The following is a 15,142-nucleotide window of genomic DNA, read 5'->3' on the forward strand; positions in this document are numbered from 1 at the left end:
AGATACTTATCATGGGGAGATGATAAAGTGTACTCATATTTCAACACTTGTACTATAAGCCATTAGCTCTCCAATGTAGTGATAAAATAAAAGCTATTCTTACATTTCTCTTCCATTTCCAGACATCTTGAATCCACCAAAGGGACACTGAGCAGACACCACACCATAGCAGTTCACCCTGAAAATAAAACATGTCATAGATTGTACTAACAGGGAACAACTCTTAATCCTAGAAGTGCCAACATTTAGAGAATTCCTTAGAGAACTTAATTAATTTCAATATGACCTACTTGTTGTGACAAAAATCAGTACTGTAAACAAGAACTTACAAGTATATGAATATCTGCTGTGTAGCAATAAATGGGATGGTATATTAATATGTGTGCTTAGCCATTTATCTCTGAAAGGTTAGTCTGAATAATAAATGATAGAATAGCCAGTGTTACATAGATGTATTATGCTCTACTATAAATTGGAGTTTGTTGGGTAGAAATTTTCACTGAATACATTACAAACAAATTTCTGGGGCCAGGTGGTGGTGTACCTGGTTGAGCACACATAATATAATGGTTCAATCACTCTGGTCCCCACATGCAAGGGGAAAGCTTTGCAAGTGGTGAAGTAGTGCTACAGATGTCTGTCTTTCTTAGTCCCTCTCTATCTTCTCTATCTCCTCCTCCCCTCTTGATTTCTAGCTGTCTCTATCAAATAAATAAAGATAATAAAAGCAAATAATGATAAAATAAAAAATAATAATAAATAAAAGAAAATATTAAAAAAGCTTTCTAGTTCTCTTGAGATTTGTGAATGTAACAGAAAAGAATCAATTTCCAATTTTTAATTGTGGTGTATATCATATTACTCAGTTCAGCTCTTCATTCTATTCACTGGTTCAGTAAATTGTTTAAACAAATACCTAGACAAGAGATGAACGCTATTAATTTCCTTATCTCTTGTCATAAAATGTTTAAATATGCTTATATGAATAAATATACTTATAAAACACAAGTAACTGACTTAAAGTAAAATTTTTACAAAAGAAGTTATGGGGAAATTTAGAGTGCATTTATAAAGGATATGAACAATGCAATCAGATTTGAATTTTCAGGTGGCTATATTGTATCGCAAAACCTAATTATCTGCATGATTATCTGTAGAAATTTAAAAGAGAAGAATCTATTATTTTAAAACAGATTCCTCAATGCTATTATAGTAGATGAACAACAGTGTGACTTCCAGATAAGTTTTGTTACTCTTGAATAACTTTCATTATTAATTTGATCCTGACACAAAATTCAGACACTCTTGGTTAAAACATTTATTATCCTAGTTCCTAGTATTCTACATATTCACTCATCCAGTCAACTCTTATTCAAGTCCTCCTCTTGGGATACTTAATAAGACGAGATGTGTAATTACATTTTAAACCAGGTATGTAATTTGAAGTTCTGGTTCTCCTGTAAACATCAGGAAATGACTACATCTATGACAGTGTTCTAAGGTATAGAGCTGTAAGTATTGGCATCCTCTGTTTTAAATAGTATAGAACATTTTTAGAGATGTATTTAATTATTAACAAGAAAGAGAGAACCAGAGCAAGGTGACAGCTGGGGCTTAACTGAGAACCTCATTCTTTCAAGTCCAGTCCTATATAAGCAGCAGCACCTGCAGACGACTGATGATTATATATATGCTAGGGAATGGATGGAAGATTTAATAACAAACTTCTTAATTCAACAGACTCATACTATTTTGTTCTTTAGTAATCAATCTTTGTTTAAAATGATATGAATTTTTTTTAAAACACACTATAAATAACATTGTCTTCCTTTAGGTAAACCTGAGAAATATTCAGAGAAAACAATGTAAATGCAAAATGATTGAGTTTACCAGTTGGTTCCTCTCCTATAATTCTTGTTATATACTGTGAAACATGATTTATTTATTCATTATTTTAGGCTTAGTCACAGATAAATTTTATGTAACAGTTCAATAGTTGTAGTAAGAGAAAATAGAGTAAAAAACACAAAGAATGCAGTGCAATGCCCAGAGAAGAAACCAAACTCACTAAACTATGGCTTGTCCTTTGGCTAAGAAAATAGGATCATCAAGTTATCATGGGGGCAGGATGGTTTGCCCATCTCTTGAGGATAAACATTTCTTAATTTTAACAACAACAAAATATGTCAATAAATATGCCTGAAGCCTTAAAGCTAGGTTTAGTTTGAGATGCCTAGTTTCAACATTTATATCCTAAATTCACATACAAAAAACGAGCTTTAGTCAGGAAACACACACACACACTGAGAAAGATAAAATGCAATATATATTCATATATTTATATATATGCAATTTATCTTCCAAATGAAGTCTTTCTAATATCTCTAGTAGAATCTCACAATATGAAGAACTTAATGCTTGCCTCCATAAAGGTGCTGGATAAATATTGTCTTGCTATCTGTATAATTCTATTAATACGGAACATTGATCTCCTTCATTTTCGGCATAATGACAGATGCCTAAAAATTACATAAAAATTTATCTTCTATTAGCCAAGCATTCATTTGGGCAGGGTAGGTCATTTCAGGGCCTGACAATTAAAACAACAACAACAACACCATTCTGAAGCTCTCCCAACAAAGCAGATTTTTCTTTTCTTTTCACTATAAGACAGGAATTGTCTTTCCTAATCCCAGGAAATTCCAAATTAAAAAACTAAAATCTGAAAAGATTGAAGTTGCCTGTGAATATGCTGAACACTGAAAAGGCCGAATTGTGTCTCACTTACCACACTGTCCCAGCCTGCAGGGCAGAGGACACTGTGACAGCTTTATCTAGGTCTTTGGTGAAGACTCCTGCTGATAAACCATATGTAGTATTGTTGGCTCTCTTGATAACTTCATCTAGAGTTTTAAACTTCATGATCTGTTGCACTGGTCCAAATATCTATACCACAGAAATGAACCACATAAATAAGAATAATTGGTTAAAGTGAAATACATCAAATGATATTGTAGATATGTGTCCTTATTCTTCTCTTGAGGAAGGAATTACATTTTCTCATCTACCATTTAGGATGACATTAAGAGCACATCCAAATCATGATTGACTCTGGATCGAAAGAGAACTCAAGCTACAAAAAGTGTCAAGAATACTTATATGCCATGCTCACAAGGGTAATAAAATACAAACTGAAGGAGTTGAGAACTTTCAATCCGTGGTCTTTGTGCATGGTAACCTGTGCACATAATGAGTGGAGCATTACCCAGCCCCTACTAAGTGGTTTTAATCATCAGGAAAATCATCAAAAAAAAAAAAAAAAGTCAAAGTCCTTCACATGTCAAACCAATATCAAATAAAGAAAATATCACTGGAAAGAGTTAGTGAATGATATTCAGTATTAGCTATAAAGAATTACACTGTCAACATAATTGAAAAAGTAGGTAGTTTATTCTAGAGGCACAATGCTTACCCTATATTTTACTATAGCTTTGCAAGACATTACACTGAAGGCAATTGGATAGAGAATAAATGGATCTTTATTATTTCTCACAACTGCAAGAGCATATAAACTCATCTTAAATATGAAGTGTAATTTTAAAAATAGTTTATATTTTTATCTATTTTCAAAGGAGAAAAATTCAACAATATTGGATTCCCATTTTTATTACATTACATTTGTGAAGATATCACCTAGAAAATAAGTACCCTATTCTATGTTTGGATATTAGTTTTTCACTCCTTGAGTGAACTCTTTAGTATTTTTCATTATTTTTTTTTTTACTCCTATTTTTAGTTTTTACCATATCACTGCTCAGCACTGGTTTATAGCGGTGGTGGGATTGAACCTGGGGTAGTTTTGCCTCAGGTATGAAAGCCTGTTACTTAAACTGATATGATATTTTCCTGGTCAAATAATTCTCATTTTTATCACTAATAGATACTTTTCAGTTACAGAAGTGAAGAGTAACAATTACTGAACTAGATGTTCAAGGATTTTAAAGAAACATTCTATGTAGGCACAGACAAAATATGGCAACAAATGTAACAGAGCAGAATGAAAACAATTACCTCTTCTTTGGCAATGCGCATGTCATCTGTAACATTAGAGAAAACAGTGGGCTGGATAAAGTAGCCTTTATTTCCCCATGGGTCACCTCCACATTCCAGCTTGGCCCCTTCTTTCTTCCCACTCTCAATGAGTTCAAGGATTTTCTCATATTGTTTCTTATCAATCTATTTGTAAAATGTCACATGAAAAGGAAAATTAATTTATAATCATTACATTCCTTAGACTGCTAAAGGAAGTTTCAGAAATCTGAGATACTGAAATTAAGTCAAAGATTCATGAAGAAACAGCTGACAATCACATATGAATTTTGGGGGGTATACGTCATTCTCACAACTTTTCTGAAAAGACATCTCATGTTTATATTTATTATTTCTTTTACAGCTGATAAGGATGTGTGCCATCTCTAGAAACACATGTATACATTTTCACATGGGACATTTACTTATTTGGGATAAAATGGTGTAAATATTCACACAATTCACATGAACATTGTAATTTACAGCATAATTTTAAAAAGGGTAAAAGGAGGAGGGGAAGGGAACATTGATACTGGTTTAATTAGCTAAGGTAATTTCAAAGCAAATGATCTAGGGATTTAAGAAACCTCCTTACTACTGCTTAGTTCTCTGAATTTCTGATCCATCTCCTCTGGCCCATTCCATGTGAGCCAAGATCTAGTCACTTTTCCAGTTAGAACGTGCATGTTGTCAGTAAACATGGCTGCAAGTTCTAGCCTGTCTTAATTTCTACCATCTTGCTTGGTTAAAATGGGTCATATATAAACATATCCACTATTTATAGATTCAAATGGCTTGGACTATAGAATTTTCATTAGGAAAAGAAGTGGATACAGAATTCCAGTAGGTAATAGCAGGGGTAATAAACCTTTCTCCCATGCACTGGAATGATGTTTTAGTTTGCCTTGGTTCCTACTTTGGGAGAAAGACTGATTGTTTCTTAGACTCCAGATCACTTTAGATGTTTCTTTCAGATTTATATCAAAATAGATTGAATATTTTATTAACCTATTTAAATGTTCTTTATTCTTCAATTAAGACTGAAATAAAGGAATAGCAAGGTAGCTGTACACTGAGTGGAGTCTGCACAGCAACACTTCACCATCCATAGAGCGCCCCTTCTGCAGCCAGTCATTGTATGTACTATTTGATATTACTCAATAATTTCCAATGTACAATATTTTGTTGAATATGCCAAAAAATTAAAATAGCCCTTCATCACCATAAATTAAGCAAACTGTGGTGGTGGCTTAATAAGAAATAATATTTAAACCATAACATATTATTTAATATAACCAGACCAAGAGGTAGTGCTAAGTAGCACTACTTGGTAAAGACTTTTTGTTTTGTCAGTGAACAGTCACAGTTCCATATACATACAGCTTTTCGAGCCTATCCCAAAATGTTAATCTGACCATGATTTTTATTTTAAGGCATGTTTATTATTATTATTATAATTTATATTTATTTATTTTCCTTTTGTTGTCCTTGTTGCTTTTTATTGTGGTAGTTAATATTGTTATTGTTATTGATGTCATCGTTGTTAGATAGGACAGAGAGAAATGGAGGAGGGGAAGACAGAGAAGGGGAGAGATAGACACCTGCAGACCTGCTTCACCCCCTGTGAAGTGACTCTACGGCAGGTGGGGAGCCGGGGGGCTCGAACTAGGATCCTTATGACTGTCCTTGCGCTTGGCGCCATGTGTCCTTAACCCAATGTGCTTCTGCCTGACTCCCGGTGTTTTTCTTATGTCATATTTTTTGTTTTTTTGTAAACGGTGGGCACTCACTAAATAATGGAATCTACCTTATGTAGTCAAAGTATATATATATATATATATATATATATATATATATATATATATATATATGCCAGATAGTATTTTTTCCTCTAGCTTGACCAAGTAACTGTCCCAGAAATTAGCTAACATTAATGTTAAATAAATTATAGTTATTGAAACTAAATTTTGGGTTAGTGAGTGAGTCAAGAATACTAGTAATTCTAAATCAATATCATGGAACAGTGTATAATTTTTAGTGTGCAAGTCTAAAGCTTCAGAGCTTAATGCTTTGAATAGACTTTTTAACTGTGACTCTGTTAGCATTTGGGGCTGGATAATTCCTATACATTGTAGTATGTTTTTCAGAACCTCCAACTTCTACTCATTATGTCAGTTGAACTACTTTTCCCTAGACATTATAACCAATATAGGATTAATGCATTTCTTTTATTTTAATTTCTTTTTTAATTTTTTTATTTTCTCCCCTTTTGTTGCTTTTGTTGTTTATTGTTTCTCTTGTTAAATTTATTTAATTTTTTTGGGGGGTGGTGGCACACCTGGTTGAGCTCACATGCTACAGTGCACAAGGACCCAGGTTCGAACCCCCGGTCCCCACCTGCTGGGGGAAAGCTTCACAAGTGGTGAAGCAGGGCTGCAGGTGTCTCTCTGTCTCTTTCCCAATATGTCACCCCCTTTCCTCTCCATTTATGGTTGTCTTTATGTAATAAATAAATATTAAAAAATTAAAAATATTTTATTGTTTTTTAATTTATTTTTTAATTTTTATTTTCCCCTTTTGTTGCCCTTGTTGTTTATTATTGTCATTGTTGTTATTATTGTTGTTGTTGGATACATTTCTAAATGTCTCATGTGGGGCATTTTTTGAGAACTACTGCTCTAAATATAGATCCCAAAGTGCAGGAAAAGTTTTAGAATAAAAATTCCAGGAAGTTGAATACAGAAAATGAGCAAAGCACTGTGTAAAGGAGGGGAAAGGTAACTTTTCCAGAAAAAGGAGATGTGCTCTTAAATTAAAAATGATGCTTAGTAGACAGAAGAAAAATGGGAACTCAAAATGAAACAGTTAGCTCCAACAACTAAAATGAGAAGCTTTCAGAAACCCAGGGATTCATAACCTTTTTATTATCATTCTAGGGCGTCAGGTGGTAGCACAGCGGGTTAAGCACATGTGTTGCAAAGCTCAAGGACCAGCGTAAGGATCCCGGTTCGAGCCCCTGGCCCCCCACCTGCAGGGGAGTTGCTTCACAGGCGGTGAAGCAGGTCTACAGGTGTCTATCTTTCTCTCCCCCTCTCTGTCTTCCCCTCCTCTCTCCATTTCTCTCTGTCTTGTCTAACAATGACAACATCATCAACAACAACAATAATAACTACAACAATAAAAAATAAAAGGGAAAATAAATATAAAAAATAGCATTCTAAACTTAAGATTTGTAATGGTATTTAGAAAGTGTTGCTGCCTTATTTGTGGGCAGATTACTTCTCAGGGAAAAATGATTGCATTGTAGAGTAAAATTTTGCTTTCAAGAGTGATGCAGATTGAGGAAAATAAAAATAGAGCACAGAATTTTCTGTCCTTCCTCACATGCTTTAATTTCAAATGTGAAAACTAGATTTTTACCCAGTCCCAAAGTTAAGCAGTTTAATTTCTAGATATGAAAACTGGTTAGGTCTATGACAATATATTTCCTTTATAGTAGGGATACTAATTAGATTCACTATGAGATTTTAACTTTTTTTTTTTTTATTGCCAAACTGATAAAGAATTCTCATCTAAGAAGGTACTTAGATGAGAACCATTCTCACTCAGTGACAGCTAGGCCGATAGGAAAGATTCATTTCTATCTCCTGTGGATGCTTTTTTCTCCTATTGTATACTCACTTGAGGGCCTTGGGTGACTCCTGGGGTGAGAGGATTTCCAGGAACATACTTCTTAGCACGCTCCACACTCCTTCTGACAAACTCATCATAAATTGATTCTTCCACAAATAGGCGAGATGCAGCTATGCAGATCTGACCCTGGTGGAAGAATACTCCAAAGTGGGCAGCTTCAACAGCATTGTCCACTGTAAAGAGGACATTCTCATTAAAGAAGAGATCTTTTCTAAACATATGTACACTGGAAATGATATTTCTCACAAACAGTATAGTAGTAGAGAAGAAACTATGGATTTTGTAGTCAGACACTGATTCAACACATTCTATTTATCTGCTAGATGGCTGGCTACTAATAAATTAATTTTCTTGTCTTTTACTTGCAGAAATCATAGCAACAGATATTGGAATATGAAAAAAATATACCATTTTTATTGTTGTTGTTATTGCTTGGGCATTACCATTCTAGGATGATTTTTTTTTTTTTTTTCAGATAAAGCCAGACAGAGGGAGGAAAGGAAAGACATATAACACTGCAGCTGGGGCTAGGTGCTTGTACTACAAATCCACTGCTCCTGGCAGCCATATTTTCCCCATTGTTGTTTTCATTGTTATTGCTGCTACTGCAGCTGCTGCTGTTGTGGATAGATAGTGTGAAATTCAGAAAGGAGGGGAAGACACAGAGGGGAGAGAAAGACACTGCAGACCTGCTTCACAGCTTATGAAGTAACCTCCCTGCAGGTGGGCAGACAGGGTTCGAACCAGGATCCTTGAACGGGTCATTGCGCTCTGCATTATGTGAGCTTAGCAACCACCTGACCCCCATAATGGTGAAATTTTAATTAAACATTGCAACAATTGGGCATTGTATTTATCATGTGAACTAATCACATCTACTTAAATTGTAGCAGAAACTGTCTCAGAAAGGCTTGATAGAATCGGGAATCTTGTTATGTTTGCAGAATATGAAATAAGCTATCATACTCTGAAGAACTTCAATTAAGATCACAACAGTACCACAGGCCAATTCCAAAAGCCATTTGTGTTTATTACCTCATATAGATAAAACAGTTGTTAAAGAAAGAACAGATGTCTGATCATATATTTGTATCTATCCACATTTATTAAGCCAAATGCTTTTATGATTCTACTTGGTAATACAATCAGAAGAAACCTTGGATACTATATAGTGGAGTCACAGAGTAATTATCTTGAAAGTAGGGCACCAAAGTAAAAATCCTGTGGTGACTGGGAGGATGGACATGCAGCTTCCTAGGTCTGCGGGAGATTGGGAGTGGGGGTGGGTGGTTGGGATGGGACACAATCTTTTGGTGGTGGGAATGGTGTTTATGTACACACCTATTAAACTGTAGTCATATAAATCACTATTTAATTAATATGAGGGGGGAATTGATTGTATGTCTAACAAAGGGACTTTTCAAAGTTAACCCAATTACCAAATAATGTGTTGTTAACAATAACTATCCATTGTCTTCTTGAACCCTAGGACAGCAGGAACCTCACATTTCCACTATAGAGCCTAAACTTCCCCCAGTCCTGGGACCCTAGGGTAGGGTCCACTTTCCTGTATGCTTCTCCCAATTCTTATCAAATAATATTGCATCCGCTGATGGCAACCTAATCATTGCAACGAGTGCCACCCCAGCATGCTTCACTTCAGACTGTGTCCAGAGACTTCAGGTGTGGAACGACAACCCTTCTGCTTCATCACTCAGGTGAGACCTTTCCTTTCATAGTATTCTCTAATTCCATCCCAGGTGGTTCACTTCCTAACAAAGTCCCAAAACCTAGATAGAGAGCAGGTTCCAGGAGATAGAGCATATGTTCACACGTATGCATAAACTAGGGCAAATATATACCTGAAAGCAGAAGTACACTAGAGTTTGCAGTAAGTATCCCCCTAACACTTCCTCTCCACTATTCCAACCTTTGGGTCCATGATTCTTCAACAATTTATTTGGCTTTGTATGTTAACTTTCTTTTCAGCCCCCAGGTTCCAGATGCCATCAGGATGCCGGCCAGGCTTCCCTGGACTGAAGACCCCACCAATGCATCCTGGAGCTCTGCTTCCCCAGAGACCCACCCTACTAGGGAAAGAGAGAGGCAGACTGGGAGTATGGATCAACCACTCAATGTCCATGTTCAGCGGGGAAGCAGTTACAGAAGCCAGACCTTCTACCTTCTGCAACCCACAGTGACCCTGGGTCCATGCTCCCAGAGAGATAGAGAATGGGAAAGCTAGTGGGGAGGGGACGGGATATAAAGACTGGTACAAAGCACAAGGATCCGGGTTCGAGTCCCCGGCTCCCCACCTGCAGGGAAGTTGCTCCACAAGTGGTGAAGCAGGTCTGCAGGTGTCTTTCTCTCCCCCTCTCTGTCTCCTCCTCATCTCTCCATTTCTCTCTTTCCTATCCAACAACAATGACATCAATAAGTACAACAATAAAACAGCAAGGGCAACAGAAGGGTATAAATATTTTTAAAAAGTAAAAAAAAAAAAAAAAAAGGAAAGGAAAGAGCAAATGCCTATTTCAAACCTGGAAAAAAAATGTGTCTAGTTAAATCTACCAAGGGGCTATATCTTTAGACAATTAAGGATATTCTTAATGAGTACATAGGACTTTGTTTTGGGCCATATGTTTTACCATTAGAAAGACACACACCTGTAAGTATAAAGTCCACAGAGTGGAAATAACAGGCACAGAAACAGGGAGCAGGTTGAGAAGTGACCCCAGAGGCTAATACTCACAGTCTGCATCGGCAAACACAATACAAGGGCTCTTCCCACCCAGCTCCAGGGTCACCCGCTTCAGGTTGCTTTTGCCAGCAGCTTCTTTGATCATTTTGCCAACCTGAAATGGAGCATTACAAAAAACGAGACTTTGTTCACTCTCATGAGGATACAAAGGCTACTTAGCTTTTTACATTTACACTATGTGTGTGCCAAGTTAAGTTTTATTGGGTAGGCTGAAAGGAGGTGTACTGGTTTGAACACATCTATTACCATGTGCAAGGACCAGGGTTTTCAACCCCCCTAGTCAACTCCTGCAAGGGTGAAGTGTTTAAATATAATTTTAGGGGCTGTGTGGTGGTGCATCTGATTAAGCACACATATTACCAAGCATAAAGACCAGTTTGGAGCCCACGTTTCCCACCAGCAGGGGGCTGCTTCTTGAGTGGTAATGGAGGTCTGCTGGTGTTTTTCTCTCTCTTTTTCTAATTCCCCCTCCTCTCTCAATTTCTTTCTGTCCTATCTAATTAAAAAAAAGAAAAAAGATAAAAGAAAAACTGGCCACCAGGAGTGGTGGATTCATAGTGCTGGCACTAAGTCCTAGCAATTATCTCTGGTGGCAATAAAATAAAATAAAACTTTCATTTACTCTAATTTTTCCTACTTTATACATAAGATTTTAATAAAAAATTCTATTCTAAGAAAAGATAAAGATAAATGAAGTCTTGCTTAGAGTAGTTTTAAATTTTATGTGGTTACTGAACTGACTGCTATTGTGAATTACTGAGTAAGACATTAAGTAATCTATTCATATTTCATCTTATTGAAAGATTTCATAGAATTAAATCAACCCCCTTAATGTAATTTAATAAAAGTCAACTAAAAGTACAGTTGGAATGGAAAAACCCTGTCTGAAAATTACACTTGTATCTCAGTTTCCTTCCAGAGTTTACTTTCTATGGTATTTCCTTAAAACCAAAAGTTATTTTAATAATTTGTTCCTTTGAATTTTCACTTACATATAATGCAACATTTTCCTTTATTTTTTCTTTTTGAATTGAAGGGATGAATGCATTATAGTACAATCACTAATATATGCATACAATTTCATTATATAATAAGTCCCAGAGTTCTTTTCCTTATTTTATTTTTTAGAATGTTTTGCCTTTTCTGCTTTTAAGTCCTCAGGTTTTTCTGTGTTCCTCCTCCCTCCACCTCTCCCCATTTTTGTTCTTATTTCCAATTTGGAAAGTTTCCTTGAATACCTTGATTATAGAATACAGTATTTGTGTTGGGAAAAGGAGAGACCTCAGAAGCACTTTTCCAAAAGCTTCAGATAGCAAAAGAGCTACTATTAAAAATGGTGAGAAATATGGGCAAGCCAACAACTACATTGAAACCATTAACCTCCCCAATAAAATGATAGGAGATATAGAGAAAAAGAATGAAATGTGAGGAATAGAGATTTTTCTCAGCAAAAGTTCAGATGAGAAATAAAAGGTTTGTCTGATCTTTCCCAAAAGTCTAGCTACAACCAATAATAATAATAATAATAATAATAATAATAATATTAATAACTTTTAAAAATTTTTTGGGAAAAGAAGTAAAGGTTTGTCATTGTCCTCAAAGACATACAATGAAGAAAAAGGAACTACTAAGATTATGGTAAACAATACAGCTACTAACACATATGTGCTACTTCTCCTCTCCCCATAATAGGTGCCTGCAAGACATTCTGTCTGCTAGCCTATGCCCTTTCCTCCATCATGCACCATGATCCCGGAAATCCTCCATTCTATCCCTTTCCCTCCTTTCCCAGAGTCCTTTGCTGTGGGTCCAGTGCCTGACAATTGGGCCGGGTGGTGGTGCAGCTGGTTAAGAGCTCAATGCCTGACAATCATTAGCTCCCCTGCCCAGAAAGTGGAAAAAAGAAAGAGTATGTATATGGTGAATAATGTTTACATGACCTGTATTACTGCTATGTCAGTCAGAAGTAGCAAATGGTCATCAATATGATCTAACTTATTACTTCCTACACAATGTACCTGAGATTCTGTTTTAAATGAATCCAATAGGACATTAAAATTCTTCCCTAGGGGGAGTCAGACAGTAGCACAGTGGGTTAAGCATAGGTTGCACAAAGCACAAGGATCAGCTTAAGGATCCCGGTTCCAGAACCCGGCTCCCCACCTGCAGGCGAGTCGCTTCACAGGCGGTGAAGCAGGTGTGCAGGTGTCTAACTTTCGCTCCCCCACTCTGTCTTCCTCTTCTCTCTCCATTTCTCTCTGTCCTATCTAACAATGACGACATCAATAACAATAGCAATAATAACTACAACAACAATAAAAAACAACAAGGCCAACAAAAGGGAAAATAAATAAATATTTTTAAAAAATCTTCCCTAGGTAGACATTTTTCAAAAGAGGATCATCTACGTTTACTATGAAATAGAATAATATTGAATATAATTTATTGTTCATCTCTTGCAAGGCCCCTGTCCAGCTCCTTGTAGCAAATTTTAAGTAATAAAACTGATGCCAAATGAGAACATAGAGAGATTAATTTCTCTATGTGCCTCCTTAAAACATATTTTTTCCCCTTTACTTTTTTTATTAGGAGTTTGATGGTTTATAGTACAGTTGTTGGCACCCGGGTATAATTTCCCATCTCACCAAGATAGGTGTCTGCAGAATGCTCTCATCTCCAACTTCGGTCTATTTTAACCACACTTAACTTATTTTCTGCTTACTCAAAAGCAGGTATTTCATTTGCCTTTGGGTTGAACAATGAGTAATGCCATTTCTGAGAATAGCCAGCAGATTAGGGACATAAAATAAAACAATGGGCATGCACTCCAGTGATAATATATTATAGACAGTGGGAAACACAAGGGAGGGTTTTTTCAATTCAGGATGCTTTTTGGAACACAGAGGAAAGCAGGTGCTGGTAAGTGATGGCAGCCATGTTATGGCAGATATTGACACTCATGCATAAAGCACGGAGAAATGACAAGATACTTAAGAAAATTAGGAGTGAAACCCCCTCTAGAATACTTTGGATTCTCAACATGTAGGGAGTAATAAAAGTACTAATTTTCCAAATCAAGAGCAAGTTTGAAAATTAATTTATACAACACTAGACTTTTCTGTGAATATCATTACATCTTTTACATTTTATATTATATTAATGCATCTTGCTTTTATTTCTTGTTTCTATAGCTTTATAAAAATAGTTTATTATCACTCTTCATTTCTATAGAGTATGCCTAATGTATACCAGCAAGAGGGAAGTATTTTCTTTTGTGTTGAACATTTACAAATATAACACAATCCAATCAAATGTCTTAAGAACTAGTTTCTTGATACTAACATAATTTCACCATTTGTTTTTGCATGTAATAAGAGTATCATCTCAGTAGATGGGAGTTCATTCTCCTAAACAGTAATTGGTGTTTTCTCTCTTGCCTCCCTTTGCAATGGCTATACCTAGAATCATAGTTGTTAACTTTCATGATTGTCTGGCTGGAAGTAGAGAGACAAAAAATTTTCAACTAGGTCAGCAGTAACATTAAGTGAAGAAGAGCTGCTGGAATTTGTAAATGTTTGTGGTAGTGAGTCCTAAGTAAGGAACTAAGAGCAAGACATTGATTTTAAAGTTTTGTGACATATAAAATAATACTGCACCCATTCAAATCATTATAGTCTGATTTATACTTTCCATCATTAACCTAGTATTTATTTAACAAGGTCCAGTCAGTTGTATTTCTCATCAGAGAAAGCAATGGCCATACTGAAAGCAATTCACTCCAGCCCTGAGTCAACTACATCTGTATATTTATATTATTATATTATATTATATTATATTATATTATATTATATTATATTATATTATATTATATATATTATATATCATGTTTAAAGGCCAGAAAAAGGAATGATAAAAGAGACATTTGTCTTAAGGATACATCAGCTTAAAAGTGGTTACATACAGCATACTTCTAGAGATGAAGATGGAAACCTTCTTAAGTACTGATATAAGTGAATGATGTTACCTGTGTGGATCCAGTGAAGGCCACTTTATCTATATCCATGTGTGAAGAAATGGCAGCACCTGCAGTGTGTCCATAACCAGGGACAATATTCACTACTCCAGAAGGAAACCCAGCCTGAAAGATGAAAAGTGCAAAATATTAGGACAGACTTGAGAGTTTAATTATATGAAAAATAAGTGAGTGTGAGATCAAATCGATGTCTGTTTCCTTGGAATTTTTCTCTACTAGAAAAGATTCACTTATGTGGTTTTATAATATTTGTTAGTATTTATGTAGTTTTATTTACTTACCGTAATCTTATTTTATTTACATTTATTTAATTCTTTTTGTTGCCCTTGTTGTTTCATTGTTGTAGTTATTATTGATGTCATTGTTGTTGCATAGGACAGAGAGAAATGGAGAGAGGAGGGGAAGACAAAAGAGAAGAGAAAGACACCTGCAGACCTGCTTCACCACCTGTGAAGCGACTCCCTTGCTGCTGGGACTTGGGGGCTCGAACTGGGATCCATAAGCCGATCCTTGGTTTTGCATCACCTGAGATTAACCCACTGTGCTACCGTCCAACTCCCTATAAC

General features: G+C 35.8%; 1 protein-coding gene across 1 annotated transcript in view; it reads right to left on the bottom strand.

The window, feature by feature from the left end:
- LOC103118518 (aldehyde dehydrogenase 1A1-like) overlaps positions 1–15,142 on the bottom strand; it is a 42,255-nt gene that overhangs the window by 2,974 nt on the left and 24,139 nt on the right. Inside the window, exons 7-12 of the mRNA XM_007528743.3 lie at positions 14,568–14,681; positions 10,535–10,637; positions 7,771–7,955; positions 4,072–4,236; positions 2,789–2,946; positions 104–178 (exon numbers count right to left, since the gene is read on the bottom strand). Of these exons, the coding sequence (XP_007528805.1) occupies positions 104–178; positions 2,789–2,946; positions 4,072–4,236; positions 7,771–7,955; positions 10,535–10,637; positions 14,568–14,681 (800 nt within the window). The remainder of the gene's footprint in view (positions 1–103; positions 179–2,788; positions 2,947–4,071; positions 4,237–7,770; positions 7,956–10,534; positions 10,638–14,567; positions 14,682–15,142) is intronic.

The sequence above is a fragment of the Erinaceus europaeus genome, chromosome 10 (genome assembly GCF_950295315.1).
Source record: "Erinaceus europaeus chromosome 10, mEriEur2.1, whole genome shotgun sequence".
Classification (NCBI taxonomy): domain Eukaryota; kingdom Metazoa; phylum Chordata; class Mammalia; order Eulipotyphla; family Erinaceidae; genus Erinaceus; species Erinaceus europaeus.